The 25303-nt window shown below is 49.2% G+C and overlaps 1 protein-coding gene and 1 pseudogene across 7 annotated transcripts in view; one reads left to right on the plus strand and one right to left on the minus strand.

The window, feature by feature from the left end:
* Positions 1–24882, minus strand: part of DTX2 (deltex E3 ubiquitin ligase 2) — a 38459-nt gene extending 13577 nt beyond the window's left edge. Inside the window, exons 1-6 of one of the 7 annotated variants that reach the window (XM_077908146.1) lie at positions 24399–24882; positions 23046–23210; positions 13150–13200; positions 10970–11326; positions 7435–8071; positions 1173–1279 (exon numbers count right to left, since the gene is read on the minus strand). In XM_077908146.1, the coding sequence (XP_077764272.1) occupies positions 1173–1279; positions 7435–8071; positions 10970–11237 (1012 nt within the window). In that variant the 5' untranslated portion in view covers positions 11238–11326; positions 13150–13200; positions 23046–23210; positions 24399–24882. Of the gene's footprint in view, positions 1–1172; positions 1280–7434; positions 8072–10969; positions 11327–13149; positions 13201–23045; positions 23211–24137; positions 24262–24398 lie in introns of those variants that run through there. The other 6 variants (XM_077908140.1, XM_077908145.1, XM_077908143.1 and 3 more) reach the window with 6 other exon arrangements.
* LOC144318216 (small ribosomal subunit protein uS12 pseudogene) lies at positions 9046–9748 on the plus strand (annotated as a pseudogene).
* Positions 24883–25303: the final 421 nt, after the last annotated feature.

Consider the following 25303-nt stretch of genomic DNA (forward strand, 5'->3'; position numbering starts at 1 on the left):
ATGAATTAATAAATAAAATCTTTTTTAAAAGATTAAAAATAAATAAATAAAATAGGAATAAAAGTTCCTACCTTCACAGGGCTGTTACAGAAGAAATGAAGGAAGATACATGTGAAGCCCCTGCCAGTAATGCTGGCAGGCGCACACTGGGCCTTGTTCTATTCCTTCTCTCTTGACTCATCCAGTCACCAAGACAGAAGCTCTTGCCTCCACCACTACTAAGGCCCGAGTCAGGTGTTGGCTGGCTCCCCTGAGCCATGGAGTCAGACCCTGCACGGGTCTCCCTCCTCTAGGCCTGTCCCCTCCAGCCTCTGGTGCTACTACAGTGACTCACTTAACACATAGACTTAGGTTATCATATTCTCCTGCTTCAACTTCACTATACTCCCCCGTCTATCTTTCTATTACACTTGGCTTTCCCAATCATTAAAAAGTAACTTTCAGGGGATCCCTGGGTGGCTTAGCGGTTTAGCACCTGCCTTTGGCCCAGGGCACGATCCTGGAGTCCTGGGATCGGGTCCCACATCGGGCCTGCTTCTCCCTCTGCCTGTGTCTCCTGCCTCTCTCTCTCTCTATCATGAATAAATAAATAAATAAACAAATAAAACCTAGTTCATTAAAAAATAATAATAATAAAAAAATAAAAAGTAACTTTCAGTAACTCCCTACCCTACAAAAGGAATTTTTTTTAAAGGAATTTTAAAAACGGTTCAAAGGTGTATGGTTAACATAAGATCGAGTTGGACTCAAAGCCACTTATTCAAAGCATATCTCCAGCCAAAATAACTGAGTTCCCCAGAGGGCCCCTTCAGGAAAATGTGTAAAGCACTTCAGGAGAGAGAAATGACTCAAACCATAATTAAAGTGACGTTGAAATTTCAAAGATGAGTAAAAGTCTACACCAGGGTACCCACTGACATTAGGCTGACTAGTCCCCCGAGAGACCAGACCGAGGGGTGCCCAGGCTCACTCACTGAGGGTACACAATCACTGCAAAGAGGCACTGCCTCCCCAGTCTGCCCCCCCAGGAGCCCCCGTGGCTTTCCATGAGAACGGAGAGGGTAATGACCCCTGTCCCACAATCTCCTCCCATTCTCCCACTGCCTCCACATCCTGCTGCTCCCTGCAAGACACAGCCTGTTCTGGAACCCAGGACCCAGGAGGGTGCCTACCTGCAAGGGCTTGCTGGACCCGGCTGGGCTTCGGCATCTGCATCTGCACGGGCACTGCGGCAGGGATGCTCCCAGGACTGCTCACAGGACCGCTGGGGAGGGAGGCACTTGGGGAGAAGAGAGAACAAAGCTGAATGTAGGAGCCAACTTAGCAGAAACAAGAGCCAGAGCGAGACCAAGATACGAATACCCTGGCACTGCTGGGGCCTTGATAGCTTCACTTTGTGTGGCCACTTCAGTGTGAATGAGGACTTCTCGGTTTGTTTGTTTTTAATTAAAGATACTGATAACTGGAAAGAAGAGGAAAGAAATCTGAATTTTACCACTCTCAGACCCAGACTAACCTAGAGAAGCTGAATACTGAGGACGGGAAGCCCAGAGCCTGGCCTACCACCATAGCAAAACTCTTAACAGGGAGAGTCAAACCCCAAGCCAGGTAAACATGAAAGGGGGCATCATCAGCAAGCAGGTACAGGGCCAGGGTGGGAAAGAACATTGCTGAGGTGTGAGGCTCAGCTTTTTACAAGCTATCAAGAAGGAAGGTTTAACTGTCAAAAAAAAAAAAAAAAAAAAGTTTTCCTGGACAATTCAAACTCTGAAGACAATCCTAAAAGAATTTTGAGCTCACTAGCTTTGTCAGAATTAGGGCTTTATGGTACCTGGGGAGGGGAAATCTGGCAGAAACCACTCTCACAAGTACTCAAGACCACTATTACCACTAATATGACCAATCAATATCAGGAACCCCAAGAAAGGGTGCTCTGAGAAGGACATAACACCACTTTTGTGGTTTCTGCCAAAACTGCATAAAACCTCAAGCATGAGAAAGCAACTGACAAGCCCCAAATAAGGGACATTCAACAAAGTTAACTCTTCAAAAGCATCAAGGTTATGGAAGATAAAAACACCGAGGAACTTCTACTGAAGGGAGGATGGGGAGGATAAAGGACAACTGGATAGGAGGTGGAATCCTACAGGATCCTGGGACCGAACAGGAGCAGCACTGCACAAAGTGAAAATCGAGAAAAGTCCTTGGTTAACAGTAACATACTCATGATAGCAATTGTTTGACTTTACAAGATAAGGCAAGGAAGGGAGTTATGGAAACTCTCCATACTATTTTTCTAACTTTTCTATGTATCTAAAATTAGTTCAAAATAAAGAGATTAAAAAAAAATAAGGGTCTTGCTTGCCACAGTAACTATGCTTGCTTGCATCACTCCCTTAGTTTTAAGCCATTATATTTTTCAAGTAATAATAAAGCCTCTGCCACCATGGTTTGAGGGGAGCCCCACAGTGGCAAACAATTGGTGTAGATGGCCCCAAGATGCCTGCTGACCCCCTGTGCTGCCCTGCCGCCCCCACTCACCTGCCACTGGGATTCCTGTATCTTCCAGTCCATCTCATCTCTGCCCATGCTAAAGATGGCAACACCAGAAGGGTTATGAAACCCTTCCAAATAGTTCCTACACTGGAGCTCCCCAAGGTCAGGGCCAGGTTGCATTCATCTGTTCCACTGGGCCTAGCCTGGAGCCCAGAAGATGCTCCGGAAATGATGGCCAGCTCCAATCTACAGTGCTACCCTTACAGCTGTCAGCAAACCAACAATGTGCCTGGTTCATGGCAAATGTTTCTGGAAGCAGCCTCAGATACTTCCCCTATCACCAGCGCCAGGGTAACAGATCCTGCTGGTGTAAACTACCTGGAGCTGGCCAGTTCTGATCCAAATCAGAATCTCACACTCAGCTGGTGCTGAAGCTTCTAGGGCCCCTGCATGGGGTTGGGAGCACGGCAGGTGTTCTAGTATTTGTCTGAATAGATATTTTGTTTTCATTTCTGGATTGTTCTCCCCCAAGAGAATCACCTGTGTGGCCACTCTATGCAGATCAGACTTCTTGCTGTCCTCAGCTACTCTCAAGCTCGAGAGAACAATGGACCTGGTTCTGGAGAGCTTTGATAATGTAATGGAAGAGCTGGGCATACAGGACACCTGGGCTAAGGTTTTGGCCCCTCTAAATTGTTCAATGTGGAACCAGCACACCCCTTCCTGAGCCTGTTTCTCCATTTTCATTTTTTAAAGGAAAGTAGATAATCTCTGATGGTCTTTGCAATTCTCAGGTTCTAGAAGTGAAGGACAGAGCCCTTTCAGGGATTCTTCATCTCCCAAGCCAGTTCTACAGAGGACACTGAACTTGAGCCCTCAGCCAGGAAGTCAGGAAGCTGAAGCTTGGCTCTACAATTCCCCCAAGTTAGTGGGCTACTCATCACTGGCTCAGAGAGGGTCCAAGAAGTGGGATCTTCCTTTGCTGGGAATAGGCATGTATGTGAGGGAGAAGGCCTCAGGTTCCGCCCCCAAGAACTAGAGCAGAAAGCAGGCATTAAGGCTACCACTGGACACTCATTCTAGAACTAGGGCCAGGAACTGTGACTAAGTTCTATGGGTCTCACAGTGTTGCCACTTCCCCTATCATTCATCCCAGTAGCTACTCTGTAGGTATCCCTGCAGTGATAGGAGCAGGACAAGAACCCAGGAATTCCAAACATGGGGACTCTTGGGGTGGACAGGACCTCGGAGGTCACCAAACTCCCCCTCCACCATCCTCAAAGGGCCCAGACGGGCAGAATGGTCCCCAGCATGGGCACTATTTGCCCAACAGAGCACCCTTCTCTGACAATTCCTCCCAGTCACTGCCTCCAGCAACGCTCCTGACCTCCCCTCTTCCTGGTTCTACCTACTAGGCCCAACCTGGCTTTCCTGTCTGGGACTCTCTCCAGGAGCTTCCAAATGGAGCTCAGAACAGGAGACAGGAGGACTTCCAGTCTTCTATGAAGGCAGGATGTGGCAGTCCCAGGCAAGCACAAAAGCCTCCCACCCGCTCCCCACAGGCCAGCAAGCCAGCACTGACCAGCAAGCCCTGACAGCAGGTGCAGTACAAGGAGCGTTAGATGTGGGGTCTGGAGACCCCACTTCCAGCGCCACTCCACCTTAAACCTGCATGCCCTTGTCCAGGTTGAGTCCCCTTTCTGATCAATTTCTCTATGTGTAAGATGAGAGCAATTCCAAAAGGCCCCCAGGATGGTTGTGAGGCTCAATCTCCAGCCCAATACAAATGTTCACTGTTTCCCTGTTCTCAGAGGAGTCAAGGGGACACAGGAAAGCTGAAGGGCTGTCATGCATCTTCCTGCAAGGCCCCCCACGGAAATCCCAAAAACCACAAAATTAGAGCAAAGGGAAAATTCTGGCTTCCCGGCCCAACTCCTTAATCTCAAGAGGGGAGAGAATAGACATAGAAAGAGAACAGAGCTGACCCAAGGGCCTATAGCCAGTCAGAGGAAAGGTACCCCCCTTGGACCCGGGACTCCAAGCATGCAAGCCAGGTGGACTGCAGGAGGGAGTGTTTGCAGAGCCTGGGGGAAGAGCGGCAGCGAGAACACAGCAGATGGAAACAAACTGGGAAAGCCACATCCTAGGGCCACTTAGTGCAAGGGCAAGCCACCCCAAGGCTTAGCCACGCCAAAGCTACAACAGACAGCCGGTCATGATCACCACCTCAAGTCATCAAGATGTTAAGCCACCACACCCTCTACTAAAGAAGACAAGGGTGTACGTGACACATTTCGGAAGGTTTTCTATCCAACATCATTAAAACACAAGTCTTGGTGCTGAAAGGATAAAGTTCAGCGACCAGGAATTTTTTTTTTTTTTAAGATTTTATTTATTCATTCATGAGAGACACAGAGAGGCAGAGAGGCAGAGACACTGGCAGAGGGAGAAGCTGGCTCCATGCAGGGAGCCCTATGCGGAACCTGATCCCGGGTCCCCAGGATCACACCTTGGGCTGAAGGTGGTACTAAACCCCTGATCCACCCAGGCTGCCCAGGAAATTTTCTTAAACCCCAGCAGCTGAAGGCGACACTGCCTGCTCAGAAAGCCTCCCAGAGCACAGGGAAATCTGTCAGCCAAGGTTTTATCCGGATTGAGCAAGAGGCGATCTGAAACCACATGGTTTCCAAAATAAAAACCACACGTGTTCCACAAATTTTGATTTTGCTCCTCCGCCTGTTCTTTCCAGTGGCTACCAGTAAATAAGGCTGGTTCTCAGGCTTCCCTAGCCCATGGTGCCCCCAGCCCCGCTGCCCTCTGGGGAATGTCCACCTAATGCAATCAACATTTGTTCAGCTTGGAGAATCAAACCACAGCCCCTAGGGAGACAGAGTTGTCAAGTGTTTTCGACTCTCCTCGTTCGGCTGGGTTGAGAGGCCAGGTATTCATTAAGCCCCCTCCGTTCCATAAGAAACAGGTTAACTGATGAGGGCCACCCGACAAATAAGACATTGAGAAACCCTGTTTTTCAAAACAGGGAGGGATATGGCCATGTGAGTGAACTGTGCCTCTCCCAGGTCCTGAAAAGCTGGAGGAGCTAGAGATGAACACCCACTTCAGGAGGCAGGCCCCTTTGAGGCGGTTTCAACTAACCTAGCTGGTTGGCCTGGTTCCCTTCTTGGCTTACAACCAAGGCAAGGAGGGCAAGCAGCAACACGCATGGCCAGCAGCACAGGTGAGGCCATGTGGCCCAGCCACCGTCCCTTCTGAAACTTGCCTGGCCTGTGCCAGGGGGGCTCACTTTGGCAGTCTCTCGGGCCCTCAGGCTGGGGAGGGGGGACGCCAGAGAAATATCAGGGGAGACCAATGGGAGCCCCGTGCCAGAAGAAAGCAACAAAGCCTATTAATTAAGTCACCTGGCTCAATCCCAGAATCCCAGCTATAGAACTATCTAGAAATGTGCCCCAAAATAATTTGTAAGAACTTAAGAAGCCCCAGGAGGCTCAGCAAAACCAACCTAGTAGAAGCAGCTCTAGCCCTGCTGATAACCACTCCGGGCTGGCAGAGAGCATACTTTTCTCTGAAGGATTCTGACCCACATATCAGAGAGGGCCTCACGGAACACTGGGTGGGGCTGACATAACACAGAGCCCTGCTTGCTAATGCCTAAGTGAAAATCCAGGGAGATGGCCAAGTGAAAGCTCCCATTCCCAGAAAGACCTCAGTTCACACACCCCCAGTCCCTAAAGGAGAAGATGCCCCTCCCATCTACGGATACCTCCACGCTATCCTTCAGGAAGTCTCGGTCTTCCCCCTCACTCCACCTGTAAGAGAGCTTCAAGATCTCTCCATGGGTCCCTCACAGCCTGCTCTGGGGCCTGGGTTTAATCCCAGCCATGCCACTTGCTGGCTGTCCTGCCAACCTCCATGTGCTCACCCGGCAGCTGAGGACACCATCTACCAGATGGCCATGAAGAGGATTACTGAACTCATCCACAACCTAGCTATGTGCACTTGGTGAAGGGCAGTCATCACTGTCTTACAGTTGCCAGCAAGGGCCTCTGAAACCCACCTTTAAAAAAATGCTAGAGGCTGATGTCAGCCTAGCCCAACGGGATGCTGCCCCCATGGGGGGTGGGGGAGCCACGGGTCCGCTAGGGGCCCACAAGTCACTCTCTTGGGAACCAGCCCCCATCCGGGCTGCCATTCAGAACTCTCTGGCTGTCCCCCAAGTCCAGCACCTTCAATAATGCTCCCCGAGGAGCCACTCTTCAGTGACAGGTCTCCAGGAACCACCTGGAACAACCACCCCCCCACTGGCCACTCCAGGGCTCTCCCAACTTTTCGGTGGCCTCTGGTCCAGGTGGAATCCAGGCTCATTTCCCCATCCTCCCCCAGGTGCAGAGAGCTCTACAAGACACTGGGCCGATTGTGCCACCGTGGAAGCCATCCTGCTACCTGTTGCCACCTGCCACATACTCAGCATCTTGCTCTCTCAACTGTTAAGCACCAAAGCTGGGCTCACAGCCTTCCCCTGGATGAGTGGGAGGGGACTGAACCTTCCACACCTGTGTCTTCGGTGCCTGGCACAGAGGAGTTGTCTATGAGATGTCCTCAGGTACATGGCAGAGCTATGTGGCACACAGGTATAGCTAAAAGGCCTTTATATGCTTTACAGAGAGCCTCTCAGGAGTGAAGGCAACTATCAGCACTCAGGTACCAGAGATCACCTAGACTCCATGAACCCAGACTGAGGAAGGCCAGCATGCAGGCGCCAGGTAGCACATGCAAAGGAGACGACACAGCATGGACGTCCACGGAGGCAGGGCCCAGGCCTGCAGGTATTTGGGCCATCTTCCCAGCTAACTCAAAGCAGAAAGCCAAGCCTGCTGACATGGCGCACAGGTGGACAAAATGACCCTCAATAACAAGAGATACCTGGCTCCACTGGCAGTGGACAATCCTGGGGGCTGGTGCTGCAGTCCCAGGTGGGAGAGGCTGGAGCGGTAGAGGGGCTGGCTCCCCAGGGAGGGGGGCGCCCCACCCCAGGGGTTGGCGGTGTTCAGCCTGGGTGCAGACCTAGCCCCAGAGAGGGAGGGCTTGCTGTATGGAGCAAAGGCCTGGTGGGCCCCAAAGACAATGGCGGTCCTGTGGGGGGGCTGAGGGACAGGGTATGCAGGGAGGTTGGTCATGGAGTGGCGGTAGCGGCCTGACACCGGGCCAGTTCCACCACCACTGAGGCACTGATGGCAAGAGCAGGCAACTCCCGTGTGGCCTGGTGGAGCAATGATGGTGGTCACTGGGTACGGGGTTCCTGCTTGGCGCCGCACACTGCGGCAGAAGCTTGAAGTTTTGTTGGTCTGCGTGTGAGTGGCATAGTTGACGGTATAGTTGTACCCCAGGGGAGCCAAGTCCACAAGTTGGTTGCCCCTGGCCATCTGTTGCTCCAGGAAGTCACAGACACTGGCTTCATAAGCCGTCCAGGAACCGTCGTCACTCAGCCACTCCCAGACAATGCCCCGGCCGGGGGCCGACTGCTGGGGGAACAGGTGCCTGCGCACAGCCCGCATGGTGCCTGTTCGAAGAGGAGGAGGACACATGAATGGTGAATCTCCTAGCCCCCCAAAACAAAAAGAGTAAAAATTTTTTTCTACAAACAAAATAAGCCAGCATGGTCACAGTATGAATAGACAAGAGTCATGCTGTTATTTGAACAAAAGGCTGGCACCAGTTATTCTTCCCAAATTTTGGGTAGAAAGGGCAGAAAACTCTCTCTAGGTAAAGAAACTGGGGGAGCGCGTGGTGGCTCAGTCAGTTGAGCATCTGTCTTTGGCGCAGGTCATGATCTCAGAGTCCTGGAATCAGTCTGGAGTTGGGCTCCCTGCTCAGTGGAGAGCCTGCTTCTTCCCTCTCCCTCTGCCCCAGCTCATGCTCACTCATATGCGCTCTCTCAAATGAAAGGGAGGGAGGAAGGAAGGAAGGAAGGAAGGAAAGAAGGAAGGAAACAAACAAACTTGGCCTAAAGGGATCTACATGGCAGATGGGGATCTGTGCTCCTTGGCAGGAGTGGGGGATGCTAGGAACTTAGGTCAAAGAACAGCTGTGGGGAATCCCTGGGTGGCTCAGCGGTTAAGTGCCTGCCTTCGGCCCAGGGCGTCATTCTGGAGTCCTGGGATCGAGTCCCACATCAGGCTCCCTGCATGGAGCCTGCCTCTCCCTCTGCCTGCCTGTCTCTCTCTCTCGCTCTCTCTCTCCCTCTGTGTGTGTGTGTCTCTCATGAATGAATAAATAAAATCTTTAAAAAAAAAAAAAAAAGAACAGCTGTGGCTCAGACTCCAGGCTTTTTCTTTTCTTTTCTTTTAAGATTTTATTTATTCATGAGAGACACAGAGAGAGGCAGGCAGAGACAGAGGCAGAGGGAGAAGCAGGCTCCATGCAGGGAGGCTGATGTGAGACTCGATCCTGGAACTGTGGGATCTGAGCTGAAGGCAGATGCTCAACCACTGAGCCACCCAGGCGTCCCAAGGATTTTTCAAAATACTTCTAATGATGCCTCTTTTTTGCTCAGGGAAGTGTCTCTGTCCCACCAGGAAGCTCTGCAGCCATGGACAAGATCAGAAGTGGCATGATAAACAGTACAAGAAAGCCTATTTGGGCACAGCCCTGAAGACCAACCCTTTTGGAGGCATTTCCCATGCAAAAGGAATTGTGCTGGAAAAAGTAGGGGTTGAAGTCAAGCAGCCAAATTCTGCCATCAGGAAGTGTGCTGGGGTCCAGCTGATCAAGAATGGGAAAAAAAAAAAAAATCACTGCCTTTGTACTCTTTATGGTTGTTTGAATTTTATTGAGGAAAATTATGAGGTTCTGGTTGCTGGATTTGGTCACAAAGGTCATGCTGTGGATGACATTCCTGGAATTGGCATTAAGGTTGTCAAAGCAGACAATGCCTCTCTTTTGGTCTTATACGAAGGCAAGAAGGAAAGACGAAGATCCTCAGTTTTGATGGTGAAAACACAACAGTAAATTTTCATTTACCAAAAAAATATATTTCTAATGATGAAAAATAGGTAGCCTCACTTAAAAAAAAATAAACTGAAAAATATATATATAAAATTAAACCATCTATAATCCAACCATCAAGACTAACCAAACAGCTTGTATCACCATGCATTCCTCCCATCTGGTCTCCTAGGCATCTACCCTTAGGAAGCTGACAATCACACTGAAAAATTTTCCAGACTATTTTCTTATATTAGGCCATGAGTATTTCTTATATCTCTAAAACTTTATAAAGCTCATTATTCATTTTTTACATAAGTCCCTTACCTGGGTGTAACAATCCCTTTGACTTCTCAAGTAGCAACTATTGGGAAACACCCAGTGGTTAGCTTATATTCTTAATAAACCAAACCTGAAGATTACAGAGCAAAAGAAGAGAAATAATTTGGGCCATGTTTCCAATAGCACTTGCCAAAAGATGATCATCAAATTCACTTCTACTGGTCTCCTGATCTCCACCCTTGCCTCCATGGCAGCCACAGGGATACTCCTCACCTCCAAATCAGATTACGGCACTCCTCTGCCCAAATCCTCCTAAGGTTCCTCCTTTCAGAATAAAAGTCAAAGTCCCTTCAAGGGACAACCTGCCCCTCCCTCGGGCCTGTCTTCGTTCCTTCCTTGTGACCTGGCCACTCAAGTTCAAACTTCGTCCTCTCACAACACTACAGTTCCATTCCCTGATTAACACTCACTGTGACTGGGATGCCTGGGTGGCTCATTGTTTGGGCGTATGCCTTTGGCTCAGGACCTGATTCCAGGATCCTGGGATCAAGTCCCACATCAGGTTCCCTGCATGGAGCCTGGTTCCCTCTCTACCTGTGTGTCTCTGCCTCTCTGTGTGTCTCTCATGAATAAATAAATAAAATCTTTAAAAAAAAAATCTCCAACACTGTCAAACGTCCTGGGGGACAAAATCACCCCCAGTTGAGAACCCCTGGGTGAGAAGGACAGGGCATGGCTCTGGGAGGAAGCTGGTGATCCCATTCTCAGTAATATTGATCAAAACCCACAAAAAACCTACACATGAGCATAATAAGAGAGTGAAATAACCTGCGTAACTAGGTCACGCAGATAGTGCAGTGAAGGCAGAAGTCATCACTAGGCCCTCTTTATCAGCACACACACTAATTCCACGCCAGCCTGTCTGCAAGACCCTCTAATCACTGCAGGTGGAAGCAGGCATTTGAGGTTTGGGAAACAAGGGGGAAGGGGCTATGAGGGCCTATGCACTCTGCTCTTGAGGCACTCCCTACCAGTGAGAGGTACATCTCATACTGTAGTACCTGGTACCACTCATGGCACCTGCCTCCCAAATGAGTGCATTTCAGGGACAGAATGAAGCTCTGAGAGTCATTCCTATATACAACCCCAACACAGGCACTCTGACACATATTAGAGACAAGAAGTATCTTACCAGTGTCCTGGCGGAACTGGGTCCAGCTGGGGAGGTCAATGATATAAGGCGCCAGCGAGGGGTCAGCTTGGCCTAAGGGGATGCTGTGGGCCAGGCTCCCCAGCCCGAAGCGCTGGCCTTTCTGCTGGACAAACTGCTGCTCAATGTAGCTGCAGACGGTGGCACTGTAGGGATGCCAGGTGCCCAGCCCATCCTGCCATTCCCACACAGCCACTGCCACGGGACTGGTGTACACCTGAGCCAGGGAAGGGCTTGGGGCCATGGCCATCTTCCCCAAGATTCCCTCTTCTTTCCCAAATGCTTTCAGACCACTCTGGGTTGGAGTCTCAGGATCATTGCCCAGTGCTTCCAGCAGACCTGTAAATAGGACAAACAGTTAACAACACACATAGTGTCCCTGAGAGTCAGCCTGAGAGCAGGGAGAGAAAAATGCTACTTTTTCACAATAATTTTTTCTTCTAATACCTTAAAAACATGGTGAATCAATACCTGATCCTGTTTATTTGCTCAGGCAGCGAGGAAGAATTCAGTCAATCAAGCATCCTACCTGCCTCTGCAAATGTTCAGGGAGATTGAGTGGAGTGAATTTCGGGTGCTAATCATCAGCCCAGCTTATTTTTACCAATCATTTCCCTCTGACCTAATTAGTGAGTGTATAGTGTATCCTTTTATCCTGTGTTTTCCTTTTTTTTGTTTTTTTTTTGAGATTTTATTTATTTATTTATGAGAGATGGGGGGGGGGGGGGCAGAGACACAGGCAGAGGGAAAAGCAGGCTCCACGCAGAGAGTCTGACATGGGACTCGATCCCGGGTCTCCAGGATCAGGCCCTGGGCTGAAGGTGGCTCTAAATCACTGAGCCACCCGGGCTGCCCTATCCTGTGTTTTCATGAGTAATCCCAAATCCCTTACTTACACTGTTTGGTGAAGACTACTGTTTCCAAAACAGGTTTGTTTGTGAGATACCTGTTATGCTACAGATTGGAAAAACGTTTGTCTCACAAAAGATTGGGGGCTCAAGGACACCCAAAGGCTCAGTGGCAGAACTGAGACTCAAAGCACAGTCCTAACTCCACCCAGGTCTCCAGGCTGCCCCAGTAGGCATCATTAGCCATGAAGGGTACCCTAAACATTAAAATCTCACAGCTGCTGAAGCCCAGCCTCTCCGCACCATAGTCTGGGTCTTGCTGACCACTGGTCAGGCCCAGAGGGTTTATACTCATCTCCTGAGACACTCTTCTCCCAGCTATCCCAGCCCATCCTGTTCCCTTGTCAACTCTACTCAGACTTGAGGCCTAGCCTATGTGGTGCAGGAAGGCTTTCCCTAGCCACCCGTCATGTGAGCTTCTCCCTTGCAGCAGTGTCCAGAACTCTGATGTCTATAGACATGTTCCAGATCATATTGCCTCTCCAGACAGCAGCAAGCCGAGGCATCTGCCTTGTCCACAGTCGTACTGCCAGCCCCAGCAGAGGCCTTGTCATGACCTAAGTGCCCTATACATATTAGTTCAAAATACAGCTAAATGGAAAGTAGCCTGCAGCTGTTTGAAGAACACCGTACCGTGTCAGGGCCCCAGAGTGCAAGAGGAACAGGACCAATTTAGTGACAAATACCAAATATACTTGTCTCGTGTATGACTAATAGATGGACAAGGTGGTACTTCCACTTTATGATAAGGCTCAAAAGAGGTCAAGATCTTATTGAAGGGCACACAAATACTGCTAAGTGACAGCAGAGGCAAACCCAGATCAACTCAGCTCTAATGTCCATTTCTTGGACAGGAAAGCTCAACCTGACTCTACATTGGGCTCCACTTACAAACCCTGCTGAGAAAGGAGGGAGGAGAAAAGAGACCCCCATCCCAAGCCCCAAGCACTCTCAGCTGTTACAGCACATCCACCCAGGGTTCCCAGTCACACTATCTGTTCTGATTCTTACACAAACCCCTCACACACACATTGAACTGTCTCCGCATTTTGCAAGTGAGGAAACCAAGGCCCAGGGAGTGGCCGTGACTTGGTTACACAGCTGGTAATAGGCTGGGACCCTGGGCTCTCACTGCTGTCCCTGAGACAGCTCTGCACCATCAAGGTTTCGAGAAGGCTCCAAACCCCTGCTCCGCAAAGCAGGCTGATCTGGAGTGGTGTGTGAAAATGACAGGCATGGGCTTATTCTACTCACTGTATCATCTTGACGAAGGTACCTAAGCTCTCCAAGTTTGCTTTCTCCCACCTGAAAATGATGATACCAACATCTGTTCTCAGTGAACAAAGCACTCCGCAAAGCACTAGGCACCCAGTGCATATCTTCCAAGCCTGTCCCCTCCCTCCCTTTCTCTGCCCTCCTCCCCCCCCACCCCCCACCCCCCACTCCCCCCACCCTGTCTGCCTGCCACACTAGGACCTCTGTCCCCACCCCTCAAGTCTGGGTGAGGAGTGGTGGCCCAGGGTAGCACTGAGCTACACAGCATGAGAATGTGGGCGATGGATGAGTCAGGCCTACAAGAACTCGGAGCACACCTGGGGGTGCCAGGGCTGCCAGTGAGCTGCCGACTGCTCCAACAAAAGCACACATCACACTCTGGAGGATCAGACCTGGGATGCCCTTGGGCTGGCTGGCTTATTAGCTCAGTGACTGCAATTAGAAGTCTCTATAACCACATCCAGGTACAAATCACAGGACTGGTTTCAGAGCCAATTAATCCTGAGCCCAGACTTTCCTTCTGGCACCTCCTGGCAGGCATCACTCATCTCTCAGGCAGCGGTGGCCTGCCATATATTAGAACACCTGGTATGTTCCAGCATGTCCGCACATCCTCAGATGAACCAACTCGCAGAACTCTGCCAAACAGCTTGAGAGATATGGGCTAGAGCTGCAGCTGAAGTTTTTCATGCAAGTGTTTGGCCTCCACACACCAAGGGCCCACCTTCATCCAGGCACTGTTGGGGTACTAGAGACCCAGAGATGAAGAAGACATGGCACACAGCCACTGTCCCTCCCTCATACCATTGTCCCCACCTTACGTCCAGCCACAACAAATTCTAGCAAGTGCCAGAACATTCAAAGCCATTCCCTACCACCTTTGAGCTGTTGATCCTGCTGCTACATGTGTCCAGACTCTAGTCCTCTCTCCACCAAAGAACCCAAGGAAACATGCCCATCTTTCTAGAACCAGCCAAAGCACCCCCTCTCCTGAGCCCTCTGACCAACACCCTCACCCGAAAAGTGCTGACTCCATCCACCTTCTTGGCCTAGTCCACTTAATCTGAACACAAATGACTGCATTTATTGGTTTCAGGGTCTGTCTCCCCATGGGAACAGGAACTCCCTGAGAGAGAGCTACAGCTGTCCTAGAGCTGGGGCTTCAGCTCTTCAAATGCCTAATATCCCAAAAGGTCTGAAACTCCAGCAGACAAGAGAGGGAGAGAGAACCTTCTGCTCCAGGGGACTTAGGGCACATTTGAAGCAATGCCCAGAAACACCCACTGGTGTTCCACTTGAACGCAGCAATTATGCACATATAAGGGCCGTGTCAAGGCACCCGTTCTCTACAACTACTTCAGCCATCATGAAGCTGTAGTTCAAAAACCTAATTTGTTTCAGCTCCTAATGACAGGAGCTATTGAAGGTGTTCTTAATTATGAAAATAATTACTATAATTGGCCATGGAAAAAAGCCTCAATCTGGAAGTAACCTAAACATCTATATAAGGAAATTGTTGTTTTTTTAAAGATTTATTTATTTATTCATGAGAGACACAGACTGAGAGAGAGAGGCAGAGACACGGGCAGAAGGAAAAGCAGGCTCCTTGCAGGGAGCCCAATGTGGGACTCGATCCCAGATCCTGGGATCATGACCTGAGCTGAAGGCAGGTGCCCAACTGCTGAGCCATCCAAGCATCGCTACATAAGGGAATTCTTAAAGAAGCTACAGGATATTCTAATGATGGAATAGGAGTCTCGAAAGATGTTTACAAACGGCCTATGGACCTATGACTGCTTACAACACATACAACATACAAGATATGGAACTGCACCTGCTCTGCTGTCAGGCAGGACAGTGTGCTGTTCACTGGGCACCGACTGCGGGGTGCTCTGGTCCTCTAGGTTTGCTCAACCTCAATTGCCCTTGAAGGTAAGGATTGTCCCCATTTTACAGGCGAGAGAACTGTAAAATAAAACTCTGAATTAAGAATTGGGGCACCTGGTTGGCTCAGTCAGAAGAGTATGTGACGCCTGATCTCAGGGTTGTGAGTTCGAGATCCATGCTGGGTGCAGAGATTACTAAAAATAAACAAACTTAAAAAAAATGATCTGGAAGGAAGGGCGGGGAAGCTGCAAGGAACAACTCTGAAATTTTAATAGGAGTGACAGAATTATGGTTTTGTTTTTTTACCTCTTTCTGTACCTGCAAATGTTCCACAAGGTCATAATATTAAGTCGTAGGATGAGCCCAAAGTTACTTTCTAAAAAACATCAACAACTTAGACCATGAGAAAAATCGTCCCCACTTCCCTCTGCATTCTCTTGCTGGATTTAGCTACAAATCCTGTCCACAGTGCTGCACTGTGAGGCACAGGTGGTTGCTGCTATTCTACTAGGGAGGCGTTTTCACACAAAAGAAAAAAAAGCTACATGCGTCCCAGAGTCTTTCTATCCACAGAGGATTTAGAAGAGCTTTAGAACAAGATCAAGCTGGCACAAGAATCTGAGCAAAAATCATCTTGCCTAATTGTGGGCCTCAGGGTGTGTGAACCACACAAGCAGATCCCCACAACAGCTGCAGCGGCTGGGGAGAGAGTCCGATGCGGTTTTTAGGGCAGTGCTCAGGCTGGGTGATTGTCACCTTGCCAATACATGAGGACTGATTCATCCCTCCAAAGCCCACCGAAACATGTACCAGCTTCGCACAGGCCTGGGCTCAGAGGTTCACCATTCCGTCCACACAGGGATTGTGGCTGGCCCCCACCGTCTGCTATCCTGAGGGGGAGATGGAGATGGAGACAGCTGTCAGAATCCCCCTCAGCTCAGGTCACACACAGGTGTGCTGCACCCTCAGGTGACTTTGGGACAGTCACCTCCCCTTCTGTAGGCTCTACCACTCAGGCAGTTGGATGGGCAGCGGAACCTGTTTGCAAATGGGACCACAGGCCGCCCTGATATGTAAAATGCAGGAACGTGGGGTGCTCTTTCTGACACAAAAATGGCCTCGTGCCTACAAGCCTCTCCTGAGGCTCAGGATGCTTTTCTGCAGAATAGAGAGTTCTGAGGAGCATGGACAGGAACGCAGTGAGCCCAGGCCTATTTCCTAAGCCGCCTCTCCTTCGGGGCCTTTCCAAGAAGCTCAGCCTGAAACTCCACACCCACCAGCTGACACAAGGAACGTGACCTTCCTAGACCTCGAGACCGTGCAGCCTGCCACCAGGGCCCTGTCAAGATGCCTTCCCACAGACCTGGGAAAGGCCAATCTTGCACACAAACACAGCAAAGAAATGTTCTACTGGACTAGAAACATTTTTAATGCAAATTAAAGACAACGGAACATTATTTTTTTGCCTATCAAAATAGTTAAAGACCAACAAAAAAACCCAAAGCAAAACAAAGCTTAATTTCAATACTTGGTGCTGGAAGGAGTACACGGAGTCCTCCTACCCCTGGGAAGGCTAAACCCTTTCCAGCAAAGTGTGATAATATGTATGGAGTGGTTTAGAAATGTTTACTTGCTTTGACCCAATAATCAATCTAAACAGATTATAGAAAATCTTTGATGTAAAGATATTTACCATAGCACTATTCTGACAATTAAAAGAGAAGCACAGAGAAAACTCAACAGAAACCTCCCAAAGTGTTCACATTGGCTGCCTTTGACTAGAGAAGAGGCCTTATGGAAGAGGCCTTTGGTTCTACTTCCTCACATACCTCAACTCTTTACATTTTCTAAAGTGAGAAAGTATTATTTCTATTATCAGCAAGCAACACATCGCTTTAAAATGCCCAACACTTTTAAAAGACCACAAATATAAACCAAACCACTACCACCACCATGATTTAACATCATTACTTTAAATGGCTGCTATCTCTGTGGGGTTTTGCAAACAAGAGACCTCATCAAAGTACCATGGCACTTCTTTTGCCAACACACATCCCCATCTCTGAGTTCCAAGAAAAGGCATACAACGGGGCAGCCCGGGTGGCTCAGTGGTTTAGTGCCGCCTTCAGCCCAGGGTGTGATTCTGGAGACCCGGGATCGAGTCCCATGTCGGGCTTTCTGCGTGGAGCCTGCTTCTCCCTCTGCCTGTGTCTCTGCACCTCTCTTTCTCTCTGTGTCTCTCATGAGTAAATAAATAAAATCTTTAAAAAATAAATAAATGTTAAAATTTTTTTAAAAATTAAAAAAAAGAAAAGGCATACAATGGACTACCCACAGGGCACCTGGGTGGCTCAGTGGTTGAGTGTCGCCTTTGGCTCAGGTCATGATCCCGGGGTCCTGGGATCAAGTCCCGCTTCAGGCTCCCCTCTGCTTTTCCCTCTGCCTATGTCTCTCATGAATAAAATTTTTTAAAAACAAAACAAAAACAGACCATCCACAGACCTGAACTACTGCAATAGGTAGACACTGTAAGATGAGGCTTTTATCTTGAAAACAGATGGCTAGGGGATCCCTGGGTGGCTCAGCAGATTGGTGCCTGCCTTCAGCCCAGGGCATGATTCTGGAGTCCCGGGATCGAGTCCCGCATCGGGCTCCCTGCATGGAGCCTACTTCTCCCTCTGCCTATGTCTCTGCCTCTCTTTCTCTCTCTGTCTCTCATGAATGAATAAAATCTTTAAAAATAAAACAAACAAACAAACAAAAACCAGATGGCTAAAGACAGGGCCAGCCAAAACTTACTAAGTTTCTGAAAGATGGAGGACACTAATACATAATCTGCCCCTCACACTCAGGCTGCTGGAAGGGAAGTGACAACTCCTCTACTAGCGGGGGCCTGCCTAAGCCCTCCAGGGGCAGGTCAGAGCAGAATCTTCCCAGTAGGCCTCAGAAAGCCACAGGGTGGGGCGCCTGGGTGGCTCAGGCAATTGAGCGTCCAACTCTTGATTTCAGCTCAGGTCATGATCTCAGGGCTGTGAGACTGCACCGCGCCTCAGGCTCTGTAGTGAAGCGCGTGGAGCCTTCTTGGGATTCTCCTGGTCCTTCTCCCTTTGCCCCTCCCCCTGCTCGTGCTCTCAATAAATAAATAAATAAAAAAGCAAGCCCAGGGTAGCCAGGGGGCAGGCCCTAGTAATCTTTGATTCCCTGTAGGCAACCTCCTCCACCAGCACTGAGAACCTGCCATGCCAGCTCCTTCTCTGCCAGGAGCAACGTGGCCACTGGCAGCTAGTCAGGACACAGCCCTGATCCCCAGGCCTACACAGGGGGTCAAAATGGGGCAGCAGTAAAAGCAGTGGCAGGACTAACAGTGATGGCCACCAACCTAAGCTTACAAGGCACCAGGCACTAAGCACCTTACACGGGTTCTTATTTAAGCCTTGTGGTACTGGGCGCCAGTCTTGACTTTACAGATGAGGACAGGAGGCAAAAGAAGATAAGCAACCTGCCCAAGAATCCACAGGAATAAGGAAACCCAAATCATTTCCAGACCCACTGAGACAGAAGAGGTATGCTCATGCTGGACACGTCGGCCTGCCAGGTGTGTTTTTCCTGGCCTAGACAGTTTTCAGGGGTTTCTTTTTGTTGTTGTTGTTGTTGTTAAATGAGTTATTGTTTAAAATTGGAATATTCACCATTTAAAAAAAAATCCAGATTTTCAGCTTCTGGAAAGTAGAAAAGTTGGCAACACTTGCAGTGCTGACCTAGATTCATAACCCATCCAGCAATAACTAGTTGAACCACTGTGGTGGCTGGGACACACTCATCAGGTTACCACAGTTACCACAACTTATCATGGCAGAACTCAGCAAACTTTTCCTCTAAAGGGCCAAAGAGTACATATTTTAGGCTTTGCAAAACAAAGGGGGTCTGTTGTATTGATGTAACCCTGTCACGATAGTGTGAAAACGGCCACAGATAACGTGCAAACTGGAGTGTTTAGTTTACAGCGTCCCCAACATCTTATCACCATGCTTCCACTGTCCTGGAGTTGAAAAATACCTCTCTGAACCTATTTCTCTGTCAAGAAGTAGGAAAGTGCCTCTGTCCTCTGCAGACATGTCTTTCCCCAGCACCTGAGGAGGAACTACAGCTTGAGACGCTCTACCCTGTGAAATCTTTCCTATACCCACTCTGCCCACAGGCAGAAGTGGCCACTTCTAACAATCAATATCCATGTAACATCTGAGTGCAATTATCTACCAGGCCCTCCACTAGGGCAGAGGCTCCTTAAAGGCAAGGACTAAGGTCAGGGAAAGATTTTTTTTTTTTTTAAGTATATTTTCTTTTATTTTTTTTTAATTTTTTTTAAAATTTATTTACGATAGTCACACAGAGAGAGAGAGAGAGAGAGAGAGGCAGAGACACAGGCAGAGGGAGAAGCAGGCTCCATGCACCGGGAGTCTGACGTGGGATTCGATCCCGGGTCTCCAGGATCGCGCCCTGGGCCAAAGGCAAGCGCCAAACTGCTGCGCCACCCAGGGATCCCCAGGGAAAGATTTTTTAAACAAGACACAGAACACTGACTACAAAAACAACAACAAAATTCCACTATCTTAAAATTAAGATGATTCTACAAAAGAGATCTTTTTTTTTTTTTTTAAAAAGATTTTATTCATTTATTCATAAGAGACAGAGAGGCAGAGACATAAGCGGAGAGAAGCAGGCTCCATGCAAGGACCCCAGGATCACGTCCTGGGCTGAAGGCAGACAACCACTGAGCCACCCAGGCATCCCAAAAGAGGTCTTAAATAAAGTAGAAAGAGTACAATACAAGCTGGAAGAAAATATTCACAATATGAACAAAGGATCAAAATCAAGAATCTACAAAGAACTCTTACAATCAGTAAATAATAAAAAATCGGCAAAAACCATGAACAAATTTTCACAGGAAACACATAGGTCAATGAGCTTATGAAGAGATATTCAACGTCAGGACTCAGGAACACAGAAATCACAATCCCAATGATCCCATTTTATACCCATTCAATTGGCAAAAATAAAGTCTGCCTATGATGAGTGATGGCAAGAATATGGAGCAACTACAAGTCCCATACACTGGTACTAATGGACTGTGAACTGGTACAACCTCTTCAGAAAGTAGTTTAGCTATATCTATGAAAGCTACACATTTATTTACTCTATAACCCAGCAAAATATCACCCCTAAGTTCAAACCCAAGAAAACCTCTTGCACATGTACTACAGATGTGTATGGAAATGTCTAGAGCAGCAGATTTGCAATAGGAAAAATCTGGAAAACAACTAAGTGCCCATCAGTGGAAAATTAGATGCCTGAACTGTAGTATATTCACTCCATGGATTATTCATCAGTGAAAACAAATGAACTAGATGACATGCAATAATATGGATAAATCTCAGCAATATTTTTTTACTTTCCTTAGAAACACATAGGTACAATATATAAACACAAAGCTAGGGGATGATGGCTATCTCAGGATGGGAGAAAGACCAAATGATTATACATATATTTCCTTCTCAAGCTTTTGCTTCAGGTGATTGGAATGCAAGAGTTTACTACATTCATTAAAAGTCACTTAGAGGGGCATCTACCTTCAGCTTGGGTCATGATCTAGGGGTCCTGGGATCAAATCCTGAGTCCCAAGTCAGGCTCGCTGCTCAGTAGGGAGGCTGCTTCTCCCTCTGCCCCTCCCCCCTTCTCATGCTCACTCTGAGTGTTCTTGCCCTCTCTCAAATAAATAAAATCTTTTATCAAAAAAAAAACTTAGGAGATAAATAAAAGCAAGCCACACATGAATAGTGATTAGTGTGTATTAATCTAGCTCTGTGTTTACCTGAGGTAAAAATTAAACACATCTTACATCACCTGCCAAGCACTAGTCCTGGTACACAGTTTCTGTGGAGGCCATGGCCCCATTCCTGTTGGCTTCTTTGGCACCTTCCCCCAGATGTCTGAAGACAAACTCACCTCCCCCCCCCTTTTTTTTTTTCTAATATTTTATTTATTTTTTCATGAAAGACACAGAGAGTGGTAGAGACATAGGCAGAGGGAGAAAGAGGCTCTCCGCAGGGAGCCCAATGTGGGACTTGATCCCAGGACCCTGGGATCACAATCTGAGCCAAAGGCAGCTGCTCAACCACTGAGCCACCCAGGCACCCCTCACCTTCCTTCTTAATTCTGCTTTCCCTGGATTCCCTGGCCCCCGGCAGTTAGGAGAAAAACCTGGGTTTCCAGCTCCTCACTTTTCCCCCACAGCCACCATGGCGGCTTGCATTCTCTTCCGTCCTCACCTCCTCAGCCCCTGCTGCCAGCATCCACTTGGGATCTAAGTGCCTCTCACACTGACAAGTATTCTCTCCCAACTGGCTTCTCCAACTCTCTCTCCTGGTTCACCTGAGAGGCGGGTACAATATTGAGCCTCCCAAAGTATACTTTCCGAATACATTTCAAGTTCCTTGGGTTGACACTGAAAGCCCATCACAATCTGGTTCCTCCCTATCAACAGTATTTGCCAGCGTACTTGCCTTCAATACCTTCTTTTTGTCTACACCTGCTTTTCCCCAATCCATTCCCCAAAAGAGTTTAAGTGACAACTGCTACCCCTACATACATCCAGCCACCCCCCCACCCCCGCCATGCCTCAGCTCTATGAAGAATCCCACCCATCTGGCCACACATCCTCATCTAACCCATACTTTCAAGACTCAAATTTTTTTAAAGATTTTATTTATTTGAAAGAAAGACTGAGCAAGAGAGTACGCACAAGCATGGGGGAGGGGGAGAGAAGCAGACTCCCCAGTAAGCAATCCTGGGACCCCGGGATCATGACCTGAGTCAAAGGCAGATGCTCAACAGACTGGGCCACTCAGACTTCCTTTCAAGACCCAATTTAAACGTACTTCCATGATGCCTCGAGATGCCCAACTGAAAGAAAACACCCTCTTCTCAACTTCCACAGCACTTGCCTGCCCTTTACAGTTCTCTATGTCCATTCTATCTCTTCAAGGAGACTATGAAGAAACTGAGGGCAACATCTATGTCTAACTCTTCCTCTATCAAAAGCTGGCATGGTGTAAAGAAACAGTCACAAAGAGAATAATCCAGTCTAATCCATTCATACTTTCTAGCCAGTGTGCTCATGTAAAATGCCCTCATGGAATTCTGCTAAAATCCTGCTTCCCAGAGCCTTAGTGCGGCCCACAAAACCATCCACACTTTCCCTCTGCCTACCTAACCAGCCTCCTCCACCTCACACCCATCCCTGTTGCTCTAGCCACATAGAGCTACTTACATTGGCCCATGCGTACCAGGTAACTTCTGGACTCTGCAGATGCCCACTCCTCTGCCAGGCTTCTGCTCTCCTTTTCAAGTCCTTCACAACTCAGCTCAATTATGTTCTTCTAGAAGCTTGCTGACCTTCCCTCCTATCCCTTCCTGGACAGCCCCTGGTCGAGGGGCTGGGGCTCTGCCCTGTGATTCCTCCCACCTCAACACATAGCACACCAACAACTCCTTGCCACTGTCTAGGGTCTGTCTAGGAACGGACAGTCCATTCCACCAAATGATGAGCTCCCAGGTGACAGAGCTCTTCTCACTCATCACTGTGCCCCACCATTGAGCATGGGGCTTGACACAAAGAAGGCACCCAGTTTTGTGCGGGCAACAAAAGAAATAAAATTTCCAGCTCAGATGCAGAAATCATGACTTGTGTCCTTCACCCCATAAAGCATGTCTTATGTGAAAACCATGTGTAAAGCATCCTCTAAGCCTGGTTAAACAGAAGAAGCCCTTGGCAAGAAAGCACTTGACTTTGAGACAGTTGGCAATCAACAATCAACTCCCAAGGCTGACTTTCATCCGGGAGACCTCAAATTTCACCCTCCCCAGTCTCCACCTCCTCTACTGAAAACCAGATCCAGAAGGCAGCAATGTGAAGTCCCTGTCACTCTTACCTTTTCTCTCTGGAGAGCTGGCACAAACTGTCCCTTCTTGACAGAGACACTAGATCCTTAGGAGGAATGACTTGTTTGAGTTCCCATCTTGATATAAAATGCAAACAACAAAAACCGAGCAAATCGGAAAGCCTTGCTGACTCAGCAACACAAATTCCAGGGCACCTTTGCCAACAAGGAAAAAGATGATCAGGTTTTAAATTGAGAAACAGCAGTCAGTGAAAACGAATGCACAGATGTTGGGTCTGTGCGCTGCGGCCGGGGACTGGAAACCACCAGATTTATTTTTCAACAGCCTGGGCAGGACAGAAGGTACAACAGTCTCCCTCTACCCACTCAATAATCAAGGGGATGGTGGAAACAAACACACACACACCTCAGCTCTTTCACGGAAAGGCCTAAATGGGCTTCCTAAGTCAGTCTGCAGTGTAAGAATCCAGGAGATTAACACACCAGAGAAGGTAAAAGTTTGGCCAAGGTCACGCAGCAAATGAGTAAGAGGCCCAGTTATAGTTACCGTGAGGGTAAAGCCCGATTTTGGCTACCACAACGTCGACCTTCTAGAACTCTAGAGGATAGCAGGCAGAAGTATTCTTGAATTAATTCTTAACGGTCCGGGAGCCTGTGCGTGCACACACTATTTCCACTGTTACTGGCACTTAGGGAAGTGGAACCAGTGTGGAAGGGAGCAGCTGGTTGGAGGGGAGGGGAGCGGAGTGGGCGACAGGGCAGGTTCAGAAAAATAAAAAAAAAGTCGTCTAAATCCTCTCCGACGTACATTACGCAACCCTCAAAAGGAACCCAGGGCCCCCAGGAAACCGGAGTTTCCCGGAGGGCGACCCCTACCTGAGGCAGGGAAGCAGAGTTTGGGGGCAAACTCTTTCAAAAAGTACAGCCCCGGGCTGCAGCAAGTCGTCCGCCCGAAGCCAGAACCCAGCAGAATCGACCCCGCGAGCCCCGGAGCCCAGTGACGGGATCTCCAGCGCCTCCGCCCGCCCCTGTGGGAAGGGGTGTCCTCCTCGCCACGGCCCCGAACTCCCGGGGTCTGCGCCCCTCCCCCTGCCAGCCCTTCGGCTCCCACCCGGCGCTCACCCTCGCACCCAGACCCGTCCCAAAGCTGCCAGCGCGCCCGATTCTCCCAGCTCCCGCCTCCGGCGGCCGCGGCCCCGGGCCAGCCCCGCGGCGGGTCCTCCCAGTCCCCCCGGACCTCACCACGGGGCTCTTCCCCGGCCCGGCCCGGCCCTCCCTCAGTCCCACGCCCGCCCCCTTCCGGTCCCAGTTCGGCTCAGTCCCCCCCGCGTCCCCGGGACCCCAGCCCTGGCGACGGGCAGGTGGCCCGCCCGCCCCTCTCACCGAGGCTGAGGAAGACGAGGGGGCCGGGTGAGGGCACCGCCGCGCTGGGGCTGCAGCTCGGGCCGGCCTGGGCACCGCTCCGGCTGAAGCTCCGACTCTGAGGAGGCAGCCAGAGTGAAACTCGGCGTCGCAGCTTCCTAGCTCTCCAGTGCGCATGCCCAGGTCGCGGGGTCTTCTGGGAAATGTAGTTCCATGTGTTGGGGGCGGGGCGGGACCCAATCCCACGCGCACCTGTTCAGGTGTATCTATTCTTCCTTCTTGGTCTGTTCACTCACTGACTTACTCCTTCATTAACTTACTGACTCATTTTAGATAGTCATTACCCGTACACATGTGGTGCCATGCCCCGTGCTGGGTCCTGAGGCTCCAAACGTGAGTCAGAAACTTGGTTTCTCTGCTGGGAGAAGTTCATATCTGCTTGGGCAGACAGACACTCAAACACATAATTACAGTACAGTGGGATAAATGTGACTTTAAGCACAGGAGTTGGAGCACAGAGGGTGTGGTTCATTTGGAGGAGGTGTCAGGGAGACATCACAAAGGGGTGGGACGCCTGAGTTGGATTTTGAAGCACACACGAGGGTTTGCCAGATGAAGTACAGGGAAGCTCCTGCAAAGGAAGAGAGATGTGAAAGTGCTTGATGCATTCAGGAAGCAGTGAAACGTTCCCTGTAGCCAGGGCAGGAGGGTACACAGAGGGGCTGAGGACAGAGGAAATAGATTAGGGTGTGTCAGGATATGAGTGTGGGGACCAGGCTGGGTAAGATTATGAATGTCTTTAAATACTATGCATTTCTTTTTGCCACTAAGGCCAAAAGAAAGATTCAAACAAAGGAATGATACCCTGTGTGATAGGTGGAGGACACGTTTAAGGAACAAAGGAGTAGGGAGACCAGTTTGGAGGC

Source organism: Canis aureus, chromosome 8, assembly GCF_053574225.1.
Source record: "Canis aureus isolate CA01 chromosome 8, VMU_Caureus_v.1.0, whole genome shotgun sequence".
NCBI classification, from domain to species: Eukaryota; Metazoa; Chordata; class Mammalia; order Carnivora; family Canidae; genus Canis; species Canis aureus.